Source organism: Acytostelium subglobosum, assembly GCF_000787575.1.
Source record: "Acytostelium subglobosum LB1 DNA, scaffold: scaffold2, whole genome shotgun sequence".
In the NCBI taxonomy this organism is placed as follows: domain Eukaryota; phylum Evosea; class Eumycetozoa; order Acytosteliales; family Acytosteliaceae; genus Acytostelium; species Acytostelium subglobosum.
Genome location: NW_012236530.1, coordinates 373,895 through 387,337, shown reverse-complemented (window position 1 = coordinate 387,337; position 13,443 = coordinate 373,895). Strand labels below are relative to the sequence as shown.

The 13,443-nt window shown below is 47.3% G+C and overlaps 5 protein-coding genes across 5 annotated transcripts; 3 read left to right on the top strand and 2 right to left on the bottom strand.

Annotated features, from left to right (window-relative positions):
• Nucleotides 1–175: 175 nt before the first annotated feature.
• Nucleotides 176–1,270, top strand: SAMD00019534_009330 (hypothetical protein; the record flags this gene model as incomplete). Its single annotated transcript, XM_012902900.1, has 1 exon — nt 176–1,270. The coding sequence occupies one exon, from the start codon at nt 176–178 to the stop codon at nt 1,268–1,270; it is 1,095 nt and encodes a 364-aa protein (XP_012758354.1).
• Nucleotides 1,271–1,394: 124 nt separating this feature from the next.
• On the bottom strand, nt 1,395–1,977 carry SAMD00019534_009320 (hypothetical protein; the record flags this gene model as incomplete). Its single annotated transcript, XM_012902899.1, has 2 exons — nt 1,395–1,583; nt 1,660–1,977. The coding sequence occupies 2 exons, from the start codon at nt 1,975–1,977 to the stop codon at nt 1,395–1,397; spliced, it is 507 nt and encodes a 168-aa protein (XP_012758353.1).
• A 337-nt stretch (nt 1,978–2,314) lies between these two features.
• Nucleotides 2,315–4,438, bottom strand: SAMD00019534_009310 (hypothetical protein; the record flags this gene model as incomplete). The annotated part of the gene is made up of 1 exon (XM_012902898.1): nt 2,315–4,438. One exon carries the CDS (start codon nt 4,436–4,438, stop codon nt 2,315–2,317), a length of 2,124 nt encoding a protein of 707 aa, XP_012758352.1.
• A 2,810-nt stretch (nt 4,439–7,248) lies between these two features.
• Nucleotides 7,249–8,808, top strand: SAMD00019534_009300 (hypothetical protein; the record flags this gene model as incomplete). The annotated part of the gene is made up of 2 exons (XM_012902897.1): nt 7,249–8,226; nt 8,299–8,808. The coding sequence occupies 2 exons, from the start codon at nt 7,249–7,251 to the stop codon at nt 8,806–8,808; spliced, it is 1,488 nt and encodes a 495-aa protein (XP_012758351.1).
• A 327-nt stretch (nt 8,809–9,135) lies between these two features.
• Nucleotides 9,136–12,821, top strand: SAMD00019534_009290 (hypothetical protein; the record flags this gene model as incomplete). The annotated part of the gene is made up of 4 exons (XM_012902896.1): nt 9,136–9,889; nt 9,950–10,231; nt 10,304–12,443; nt 12,680–12,821. 4 exons carry the CDS (start codon nt 9,136–9,138, stop codon nt 12,819–12,821), a joined length of 3,318 nt encoding a protein of 1,105 aa, XP_012758350.1.
• Nucleotides 12,822–13,443: the final 622 nt, after the last annotated feature.

The following is a 13,443-nucleotide window of genomic DNA, read 5'->3' as shown; positions in this document are numbered from 1 at the left end:
TTAACATCATTATTACCTCATCTTCACCCAAACAATCATTTTCTTCGTTTTTCATACATCTGATCACACGAACGACTCGTCATGTGGGTCATCAGATGACACTCACAAGTACCCCAATCAATGAATCTATCACATTCACAAATACTTAAATATACACTACATACATATAATAACAATGACAACCAATAACCAGGTATTCCCAACACTTAAGAATGACTTGTTCTTGAGAGCAGCTAGAGGCGAGAAGGTCGAGAGAACTCCTGTTTGGATCATGAGACAGGCTGGCAGATACTTGCCAGAGTTCAAGGAGGTTCGCGCCGATGTAGACTTCTTCACAGTGTGTCGCAATCCAGAGCTGGCTTGCAAGGTCACTCTGCAGCCAATCGATCGTTATCCTGGCTTGGACGCAGCGATCATATTCAGTGATATATTGGTCGTGCCTCAGGCCATGGGCCTCGAGGTCCAGATGATCCCAGGCAAGGGTCCACACTTCCCCAACCCAGTGCGCACACCATCAGAGATGTCGCGTGTCCAGTACCCCGTGGACGTGAATGCCACGCTTCAATACGTCTTTGACGCGCTCACTTTGACTCGCCAGCGTCTGGATGGTCGCGTGCCCCTTATCGGCTTCACTGGCGCACCCTGGACCCTCCTATCATACTGCATTGAGGGTGGTGGCATCAGTGGCTCAGGCATGAACAATGCCAAGACATGGCTCTATCGTCACGCTGAGGACGCTCACCGATTCCTCGACATGTTGACCAACGTATGCATCGACTACCTCATTGGACAAGTGAACGCAGGTGCACAGGCACTGCAGGTGTTCGACTCGTGGTCGGGCGATCTGTCGCCGCACCTCTTTGACACGTTCTGTCTGCCATACCTCGTGACGATTGCCGAGCGCGTCAAGGCCGTCCACCCCGACATCCCCATGATCTGCTTCGCCAAGGGCTCCAACTTTGGTTTGGCCAAGCTGGCCAACTCCAAGTACGACGTGCTCGGCGTCGACTGGACCATCGACCCCGCCACAGCCAGGAGCTTCGTCGGCACCAACAAGACACTGCAGGGCAATTTGGACCCAGCCGTCTTGTACGGTGGCAGCGAGGTCATCTCCAAAGAGGTCGAGCACATGGTTCGCTCGTTTGGAACTCAGCGCTACATTGCCAACCTTGGACACGGCATGCAACCAACACACACAGTAGACAGTGCAGGCGACTTTATCCAAGCTGTACATCAGCACTCCACCAAGCTGGCGCATGAGGGAATATAATATAATATAATAATAGCATGAGCTAATGCATTGCATGCTCTACTTTACTTGTATATATATACAACAATCAGCGTTGTCCTGTGAATAAACATATGTTCTCTCGTTCGCTCGTTCGCTCGCTATCTTAATTGCCACCACCTGCAGCTGTAGCCTCTTCGTCATCGCCCATGTCCTTGAGGAACTTTGGTCCCTTGTCAATTGGGATGTTCCTAGTATGATGATACTGATCGAATGACAACAGATCGCTATTCTTTGCCATGTAGTCCACGCGTTCAAAAGGTTCTGCTATCAACAGATATCCATTGGTGCCAGCCTATGATGTTCATGCGTGCGTATGTGTAAGTTACACGCTACACTCAATCGCTCATCCTCGTTCGGTATCTACATACTTGTGTCTGAAGAGATGTGACGTCGGTCGAGAGGTACTTGTTGGTCTCGAGCAGCTTGCCCTTGATACAGCTGTAGAGGTCGTAGACGGTGCCGTCGTCGCATGTGAGTCGGGCAACGACAGTGTCTTTGTGGAGGGTCGTGCCTCCCTTCTTCTGTGTGCCCTGTACAGAGTTGTTGGCAATGACATTTGTATACTCGAATCTTGTTATCTTCTTTGCCAACGCTGGATGTGTTGGTGCCAGACCAACTACACATAGACCATTCGAGTGTCTATTGACGTACATGTCCTCGCCAGTCTTCCTATTAAGATCCAACATATAATACTGATCATAGTATCTTTCAATTACTGTCCTCATCCTGATGATCTCTCTATCTATCTATCTCTCTCTTTGTTCTTTACTTGCGCGACAAAGACGAATAAACTTATTGCACATGCTGGGTTCAGTTTTGTCCAACACTCCGCCTTTCAAGTTTGATCAATAGATTGATTGGTTGAGAGAAGTTGATATTCATTGGGAATGAGTCCATCACAAAGTCATGACTCATTGAGTCATGACTGGAGGTCGAAGCGTGTTTATATGGAGTGTCGTGGAAGCCTCCTCTGGGATGGCATGCCCAGCGAGGACAATGTCTTATGCGGCCTCCTTGTCAAGTCTAGTTATCACCAATCGTTGGTGGATGTAATGGTAGATGTTGTTTTAACATTGGACTGTCTGTGGCAAAGCCATCAAAGAATGTTTGGATGAATTCGGTAGCATCGGCAGAGAGCTCCACTCGCACCAACGTCTCATTGATACGCTCCAGTTGGGCGGCGTTGTGTTTGGCAACTTCCACGAGGAAGAAGTGGATGTTCAGGTCACCGGTCTGCGAGGCGTCCGTGCGCAGCAGCGCCTCGAGCTCAGGATGGTAGCGTCCAGTGAGCGTGCGGTATCTGTGATGCTGACCAAAGAACTTGATGCGCTGTTCCAGTGTCTCGAGCGAGACGAGGATCTTGTACAGCATTGTTGTGGGAATGCGCACCGTCAGCTTGCCCTCGCGTCTGAATGTTCGGTCTAGCAGGTCGACCACCAGGTCGGGCCGGCCCTTGGACAACAAGTAGTCGTAGAGTTCCTCGGCCAAGTCCCTGTTGGTGATGTCGGCCGTGTTCTTGGTCATGACGAATCGTCTCATATCAATCGAGAGCAGCGTCTCCTTGTTGAGCGGGAGTCCTCGGATGCGTGTGTGGTACTCGAGCAGCAGACGCAGGCCCAGCCTGACAAAGTGGCTGTTGTTCTTGGGTATGCCGCTGTACAGCTTGAGGTGATCGTAGTCGATGGGCAGGTCGGGATTGGACTCGAGCTCCAGCTCCAGCCGCAGCAGCATGCCCAGTGACGAGTCGATGTTCATGAGCACGTGGGCGTGCAGCTCCACGGGGATCTTGTAGCCGCTCACCTTCTTGAGCATCGACATCATCCTGTTGATCTCCTGATAGTGCTCCTGTGTGAATGTGATGTTGTACTTGATGGCTTGGCGAAGCATGCTCAGGCCGAGTGTCGCATGGCTGTTATCACGAGCGTGGTCGTGTGTGCCCGACTCGAGCAGTCGCACGATGATCTTGACGATGATGTGCGCGCATGTGGCGTATGTAGTGCGGGCCTGTGTCTTGAGCGTCTGGATGGCCAACTCGAGCGTGCTCACCTTGGAAGTGAGCTGGCGCAGGAAGTAGTTGGGGTTGAAGAGTATGGCGCTGATCTGTTCCGAACACTGTGCGCTGCTCAGCAGGCGCATGAATGTCTTGGCGTGGTAGGCCTGGCCCGTGACAGCCGGCACCAGATCGAGGAGTGTCGTGTCCAGGGGGATGCGATTGAGCACATTGAAAGTGGCCAGGTGCTTTGCAATCTCAGGGGCGTTCATCTCATTGATGCTCTGCTCCAGCGCCACCTGGGCCTCGGAGCGCGCGAACGTCGCCTTGAGGTCGGCCAGTGGCACATCGAGGAAGGGCTGCATTCGCGCCATGTATCGCACCATGTGAGGATAGTTCGTGGCCACATGCATCTCCAAGTCGTTTGTTAAGCCCAATGTCTGCCGCAGTGAGCGCCAGTGTCGTGCGGCAGGTGAGTTGCGCATGTCTCTGTGATACATTGCAAAGGCGGCCACAGTGGAGTGCTGTGGCACCATTGACAACAGAGCGTAATGACTATAGAATACCAAAGCCAAATGATATATGTTGGCGTGGAGACAGAATGATGTTGCCATGTCGATCACCTGTGGCGCGCGTGGTCCACACGCAGACAATGCTGTCCTCGTGTCCACTGTCCTCTGCAAACACATCAAATACGCCACCAACATTCCGGCAAGTGTCGGTCCGGAATCGGACACGATGTCTGTCTCCCTGGCTGTGTCTGTGGTTGTGGTTGTTGCTGGGTCTGTGGCGGCGGGTGTTTCCGCTGGCGAATGCATCTCCACCAGCTCCTCAGGAGCATCACCACGACCAACACCAACACTGACACATAGATTGTGCATCAGTTGCTGGAGGGCATGATCGCGCTTATCGATTGGCAGCAGAATGTACCATCCACTGGCGACCGTCAGTTGAAAGAACTGCGGCAGACTGTCGAGCAGCAGCTTGCGCATCTCTGGTGAAGCCGGATCGAGTGTGAGCATGTAGTTCTGTATGATCGCGATCAGATTGCGTTTGAGCTTGATGTTGGGCAGTATGGCATGTTGAATAAGTTGTTCGTCATGCATCACTTGCAGTCTGTACAAGATCAGTTGACGGAATGTCGTGTCTGCGGCCATCAATTGGGCCAACACATTTAGTGTATCTAACTGATATATCGTCGTTGTTATCGTACTAAATGTCAATCTAGTCATACTATCACTGTTCTCTGTTGTTGGCGCTGATCGATTCAGTAGACTTATTGGGTCCTGTTGTTGAGGTGTTTGAAACTGTGACTGTTTATGTTGACCGCTATTACTATATCTTCATTCATTCATTCATTCATTCATTGTGTTAGTGTCCATCATTCATTCATTCACTCACTCATTCGCTCAAGCTTACAATTGTTGTGAAGACGATGAAGGACTTGATGATGTGCTGCTGTATCTATATGATCTTATTGATGGATTGATTGACCGACTAAGTGATGTCGATGAACACCATGTCAATGGATTGTATTGTCTATTACTATTACATGATCCAATTGTAGTACTACCACTGCCACTACTACAATGCTTCTTAGTTTGTCTAACAACTGTTCTAAAGAGCATTGTATGTATATATATGATTGCAATGTATGTCTGATCGTGCCAAGCTTACATGTAGTGATCTGAGACAAAGTTGTCTCTTTGGCGGACTCCAATGCCAACACAAAAAAACGACCATGTCAAACAAACCCTTGCCCTCACAGACGTACCCTCGCATTAATATTGTTCATAACAAGACAACCCAAAGATAGAACTTTAGTTCATGTTTGACTACAACAATATAGAAGGTTAATCTAGTTAAGTTACTAATATGGAAATCTCCTTAAAAATGAATTATAATTATGATGATCTTGTTGTTGTTGATTGATTGTAAGGTAGGGACTGGACAATCTCAATCAATCAATACCAATACCAATCTACTTATTTAGTTGACTGTAAATAGTGTTTCGCGTTTGGTATTTGGTATATACCAGACTCATCTCCTTAAATCTTGTATGCCATTTTAAGGATAAGTCCCTAATCTAGTGGGCCCATCTTGAATTTGTAGTCTTTCCAATCTTAAAGTCATTCGCTAATTCAATTCATTCATTCTCCATTCCGACCCTAACTCCACTTTGTCGCTTTCGCTGACATGTCACCACCTGCCACTACTAACAAACTATACATCAGGCAACAGACACACTTACACCATATTCTATTTGAAATTGGCCTGATACTATAAACAGGATCCACAGTCAATGGATATGTAGTATGACACCTAAGCGAGCGACTGAGCGACTGAGCTAGTGAGGGGGGCCACTTAGGCCTCTACTCCCTCTCTCACTGACCAGTCAGTCAGACACCTTTTAATCAAAGAGAAGCCACCACACCGACTACGAAAGGTGGCAATATCATGATGAATTGGAATCGATAGGTAGGGATAGAGTCTTTTGACAAACCCTAGGATCATACACCGAGTGAATCAGAACCCTTTGGAGGCCTGTTGCTCTATGAATGGTAGGTCTACAAACAAACAATAAACACACAATGTTACCAAACATAAAAGTTGTATTCTAAGTAGCGTCAGCTGATCACCAGTGGCCAGCTTAACCTATCACGAACGTAAGATCACCCCCAGCTGCCTATTTTCATCGAGGACCACCCGTTCGTGTCGGCGAGGCCAATCAAAGCAGCCCTTATTAGGATTTAACACACACACTTGACCACACTCTCGAATGACCAATACTACAACAAGGGAATATTGGAGACACTCTTGGTTGGATGGATATCAAGGCTGCTTTAAATCGACTCTCTAGTCAGTCAGTCAGTCAGATGAGCCACTTACGCATCGTCCATACACCATTCACACTTCTACAAGTCAAAGGGTCGTATTGGAATATACATCATTCTGCGACACACACTCACTCTTATACCACTATCACTATTCGAAGGAGTTGATTTAAACGCCTATCCCATCACACACACACACTCACAGACTCACTCCATCACATCAATCAATCACTCCTTCCATCCATCACTTTCAAGTCCCTATCTCTATGCCTTCCGAACGATATCTCCCATTCACTCTTCCATTTCCACGCCAACGACATTTATAATACATTCATACATATAATCAATCAAACATACATACACACATTCGCAGTCAGCTGACTCCAACTACCACCCACCACCTACCAACACAACACAATACAACAACACCTTAATTATATATATCTTGGAAACAGATACACATTTGTGTGACTCATTCATTCATTCACACTAATATCCAGTTGCAGAGAGCACATACCGAAACAAGTACGTTCCAGCACCATCCACCATCCACCCTCCATCCATCCATCATCCACACACATAAACAAACAATCACATTTATTCGTAGCAGCTGCAGGGTGCTGCTTAGAAGTCATTTTAAACTCAACCGTAACCAGTCAGCCTGTCGACCCAACAGCCAACAACCATCACACGGCCAGCTCGGCATCAGCGTCACGCTCAAACAATCAATCAAACAAACACATCCCTCCACTCATCACGTTAAAACACTGATTGATTGACCCGAGTGCGCTGGACCAACTGACTCTGCGCCCTCCCATTGTGCATCCCTGATACCATTCAAATAACTCGTTGTCGTTGTTGCTGCTGCTGCTTCTATCGTGTGTGTGTGTGTTATTATTATTACTCCATCATCCAACAACAACAATATTGTCGTCGTTGGCTGGACATTAATTATTACCTTTCGTCCTACTCTTATCAATCAATCAATCAATCAATCAATCATCAAGGCCTCACTCGATCACTCACTCATTGACTAAATATTAATTATTAACTCCAAAATATTATTTTTTAGATTATATAAACTTATAAATATATAAATTAATAATATAATATTTAATTAATATCCAACAACAATGAAGTATAACAATAACAATAATAGTTCACCATGGGAATCACCCTGTTTGGAATCCAACGAGGATGAGTATGCTTGCCAGGTACTCACATTGTTCAAGGACAAGGACACTAGCAGTCCTCCACAAATCGTTCCAAAGAAACAATATCATCAACACCAGCACCCATCACCTCCAACACCAACCTCAACAAAGATTCCAACGATCGAATTGATAATGGCATGTGGAGAACAGGCATTCAGACGCTCGACCAACTCAATGTCCAGTGTGCCAAACTCCTCCTCGTCGTCGTCATCGTCGCCAACCAAGTTGAACCAGTCATTCCCTTACGTCCCCACCCACCCCTTCCAAAGCCCAGACAAGTTCAGCGTGCACTCCCTGCTGGAAGACGAAGACGAGGATGATCCATTCTCATCCCCACACCATGCCATGCTCGCCACCGCCTCGCACCAATCGCACGGCCACTCACACTCATTGAACAACTCGCTGTCATGTGTGCCCCGTGGACAATCTATTGATGAGGAGGATGATGAGGTCAACATTATTCTGTCATCGGCATCATCGACATACTCGCGCTCATCATCGCCTGCCGCAAAGTCCTCTTCGATGGACTACAACTCACACCCACGCAGCCCTCTGGCCGCGGTGGCCGGAACACCAGGCCATCCAAACATGTCACCCCCTGCCAAGAAGCAAAAGACCGCGTCGCCACACCGCCACCAGCCACCCGTGGTCAACCAACCATGTATATTCAACAACAACTGCATACTGTGTAAGAAGGGCAAGCCCGCCATCTTGGAGCGCAACCCGACCTGGGCGGCCATCATGAAGGTTGTCTTCTACACCCTGTCCGATGCCATTCCCGAGAAGGCCTTCTTCTCGCTCAAGTCCGATGTATATAGTTTCATGACCTCCCATTGGGACCAGCTAGGTCTGGACAAGAAGAAGTCAAACAACTGGCACAAACAGATTCAAGATATGGTATGTGTTGGAATCTGTCCATTCATCAACTCACATCAACATACTAACCTCATGTCAATCAAACATATATAGTTATCACATAGTAAGAATGTATTTGAGTCTGGATCAGATGTACTTGGCCAGAATGGATTCTGGCGTCTAAAGTATAATGTTGATCCATTCACCGAGTCGGCCAAGATGTCAGACATCCCGACCATGGACGAATCATGTCCAAATGTAAATAATGTACCCAATGGATTGTCCTCATCATCATCGACATTGCCCTCCTCCTGTAAATCAAGTCTCTCTCCAGAGAAGTCATCATCCTCATCATCATCAATGTCATCATCAATGTCATCGATCAATCTTCACCATCCATACCGCAAACAACCCAAGCAACAACAGCAACATATGGGTCACCACAACACATCGATCAAGTCATCACCACTGCCATCTGTAGGCACTGCCAACATAGATTTACCATGGGGTCTAACCATGTCAGACATTGACCTCCACCACTTCGCTCAGACATCCTCTTCCTCCCATCACAACAACAACATGCTACCGAAATTCAAAGACATTGTATCCATCCTGAACGAATAGAATATCATAGAACAACAACAATATTAACAATATAGAATATAATAATAGAATATAAATAAAGTATAACAATGACATATAAACATAGAAGTGCAAGGGCAAGGGTAAGGGCAAGGGTTAGGGCAAGGGTAAGGGTTGGGAAGCGACTCGCTTCCTTTTGAAAAAACTAATTTGAAAGAAAGAAAGTAGTTGGGAACCCAACAACAACAAAACTTCATTCATTCAAGTCATGCTTGAAGCACGTCAAAGTCACAATTGTTCAAAGATCCAAACAGTTATATTACGTACGTACGATATAGATACAGATATAGATAGATAATATATTATATAATGGCTACAATCGCTACACTATCAAGTAGTAGTAGTAGCAGTAGTAGTAGTAGTAATAGCAATAGTAATAGCAATAGCAACAACAACAATAGTAATAATAACAGTAATAATAGTAATAGTAATAGTAGTAGTAGTAATAGCGGGAGTGTTTATACATCATCAAGGTATCAACCTGCCATTTGTAAATACTATAAGTCAGGAACATGTAAACTGGGCGACTCTTGTCGATTCACTCATAGTAATAGCACAACAAACAACAACAATAATAACAATAATGTCAATGGTTATATCAATGGTCATGGAAACAGCAATGGTCATACCAATGGTTATGTCAATGGCAACAACAACACTTACTCCTCCTCTTCAGCTTCATCAACCCAACCAACAACAAACACATCATCATCATCATCTTCCACAACAACACCACTGATATCAGAGCTCATTGGAGGCAGACTGATGAATGGCAATGTGCCAGCACCACTGCCTCTACCACCTGGTCTCGTACAACTACATCAACCTCCATTACCTTTACCACTTAACGCACTGTCACTTGACGACTCGTCTTCTTCGGAGGACTTTGTCTCGATGCAGTGTCGATCGAACCCATCACGCATGCTCGGTCGTCGTCCCTTCCTTCAAGTGGTCGTCCTCTTTGCCACCGACACCAGAGTACTCCGCTTTGCCAAAGAAGTCCAAAGCCTGTTCCTCGAGGGTGGCTTTGATGTCAACCTCAAGTCTGAGGAGTATGGACAATGTAAGTATTTGTTTGAATGATCGATTGATCGAATGGAGACTGACACGTGACACATAATAGCGATAAAGACAGAGAACTTAGCAGAGATAATCACTACTTCCAAGTCCGATTGCTTGGTCGTGTTGGGTGACAGGAACTTGAAGAACCGATCATGTCAGGCCAAGCGAAGGGGAAAGCTCATGGAGATGCAGATCGACGATGTGATTACAGGCATTTGGAACGAATGGACACAGTTGTTGCCCAAGGAGGATGCCGAACTCACCGAAGAACAAGTATTCGACCTTCTCGAGAGGAACTGCAAGCTACGCCATGTCAAAGACAGGCTATCAAAGTTAAGAGCCAGTATGTGTTTCTAAACAATTGAGGTCATGTGATCGATTGATCAAACATACTCACTCACTAAATCATCACAAGGCATACAAGAGTTCAAAGAGTTAAAGATACCTACACGCAAGAACAACAGCAGGAGTAACAACAATGGAATATCTTCATCGTTGGACGAGAAGATTGCGTCAAAGTTGACGACGGCACAAAAGTCACTCATCCGTTTCCATCACCAGGTTGTCGACGCGATTGTGTACATCGAGGAGATGCCCTACATCACTCACACCGAGACGCTGTCGACGACACGCGGCTCCGTCGTCTCGATGGACGTGCTCAATAGCATTAACAGCGATCAGCGACCCACGATCACCGAGTCCAACCGCGACCGCCTGCTACAGCAGCTCGATAGGATACTGCCCAAGCTCGAGTCGATGGCCGACTCGATCTCTGAGTACGGCGCACCACTCTCTGACGCATACTTTAACGACTACCGCTCAAAGTTGAACGCTTCGTCCGATGGCGACTCGCCGTCGCCCCAGAGCAACCCTGAGGAGGAGATCACGCTTAAGGCGGGTCAGTGGCGTTGTGGCCTGTGCACGTTCATCAACGAGACCATCACGCCAAACTGCTCCATGTGCGAGAAGCCCTATCCAGCCTCGGACTTTGGCAACGATGGCTCGTGGTCCGTCCCGGGCAAGAAGTCCAAGAAGCTCACCATTCAGACCAGTTACACCACGAGAGAGCCAGAGGAGAAGAGAAGGATTACAGTGCAGCCAGATGTAGTCGTCCCTTCTGCCGCTGCGGCCACCCCATCTAAACAGGCTCAGGCTTCAGTACCTGCCGCCACCGCTCAAGCACCAAGCGTTCAGACACCAACCTCCCAGACTCAGACTCAGACACCAATTGTTGTACAATCAGTTTCTCCACCACTACCTGCCACTGTCACGCCATCATCGACACCTGTAGCCACAACACCTCCTTTAGCCCCTGCACCGCTACCTTTACCGATTCCTTCCTCCACCTCCACCGCGTCAGTCAACAATCAACAACAACATTCTTTTACACAGTTGCTCTCCAGTGCGGTTATTATCTTAAACCATAATCAATCAGCTGGCAACACTGGCAACTACGTAACCTCACTAAACAACAGCAGCAACAGCAACAGCAATGCTCACCACCCCCAGACTGAACTCTCCGAAGACGAATACCCAACCTTAAATCAAGCATCCAAACCAAAGACAAGTGGAAGCTTGAAGTCCAAACAGCCCTCCACCGTCAGTCCACTCCTCAGCAGCATCGCGAGCAGCGGCCTCGGTGGCAGTGTCATCCCTCCTCAGATTGCCGCGAACATTCTCAACAACAGCAACAGCAACATCAACATCAACAACACCTCATCGACGACGCCCACCTCTGTATCTGCCTCTGCATCGGCATCAGCCTCTGCATCAGCCTCACCATCACCGCCCATCATGAACAACTCGACCTTGACAAGCTCACCGATACTAGGACCCTCGCTCTCGGCAGCGGCCAACTACCTCTCGTCGACTGGCACCGGCACGCCCACGATGAATGGCTCAGGCACATTCCCCTTCTACAGCGTGTTCTCCAACTTTGGCCCGTCCTCGACGTCCAACGGCTACCTCGACACCGCGAGCCACTCACACTCGCTCCACAGCAGTCACAGCCAGGCGTTTGCCGCGCATCCCCAGGACTCGCTGTTTGGCGGCTGGCCCTCTTCATCGTTTGGCGTTGGTGGATCGACCAACAACTACTTCTCCGACACACCCTCATTGTTCACCTCTGGAAGCATCTTCCAGGCGACACCAGACTTCTCCCTGCAATCCACGTCCGTCGGAAACGGCACAACATCGACATCCAACAGTAATAGCTACAATCACTTTACATCAACTCCCTACCAACAACAACAGCAACAGCAACAGCAACAGCAACAACAACAACATCAGTATTCAGGTGGTTACTACACGCCCAGCATTCATCACCAACAACAACAACAACAGCAACACCAACAGTATCAACAAGAGAGTCAATCAGTCGCCACACAAACAACACCAAGCATCAATCCTCGCTCTGCATTCTCATCGGGTCAACAACAGCACCAACTACAACAGTTACAGATCCAAGACCAATTTGAGAAGGATAAGAAGAGGGCTCGTGATGCCGTCATTGAGAAGTACAGGTATTCCCATGCGCCACCACAAAGACCATGTTGGTAAGTTATTCTTATTCTTCATTCATTGGCAATGCCAATGCATGCAACCCATGATCCACAATAAGGATATTCTTTGATTAGGATTGTTAACATGTTCACTGACCCATCATTCATTCATTCCACAATCAATCAATCAATCAATCAATCAATTCGATCTGGTCATACTACTACATGCTTGCCTGACTTGCCCATCAACCAAACACCTATCAACATCATTCAATCAATCACATATTTAGTTATTGTGGCGAAGAGTCGATCTTGGAGTGCAATCATTGCGCCAAGACAGGTTACGCCACCTATTTTTGCACGCCAGAGCACCAATCGTTAATGTGGAAGGAGCACATGAAGTTGCACCAAGCTACAAATAAACATCATTAACAAAGAAAGACCTTGCACATCACATCATATCGCTCTCTCACTCACACGGACGGTCCATGGTCTTGGCAACGCGCAAAGACGATCACGTGTAAGTAATACATGCAAAGAAACTTGATTACTTTGATGGGGCCACTGATCAATCAAATACATTGGTGAGTGTGTTTGTTTGGAATGATTGATGGGTATGTATGGGCCCAAATTTAGATTCTCGTTGGGCAAACAAACATAATCAAAGATTCAATGTGAAGAGAGGTTGATCCTTGATCTGGTAATGAATAGGGGGTGTGAGTACTTATGGGCAGGGTTGCGGCCTTTGTCTTGGCTTTGGGATTAAAATTGAGTTAGTCGGTTTGGTAGAAAGTAGGATAGGGTAGGGGTGATGGGGATTGAACAAACCATCTCGACCTGATGATGGAACATAGTTCGTCTCTCCATCATTCCAAACAAAAAAACACACACTGACGAACATTGTTATGTTTCATGTGACCCACCCTACATGAATGTGATCGTTTGTGTGTGGTGGTCCAGGGGTTGGGCTTTCAAAACCACACTGCACCATACAGCCCAGACGAATAAATTCGAAATGACACGCCTCAACCACGACACGCGAGACCTCTGACTG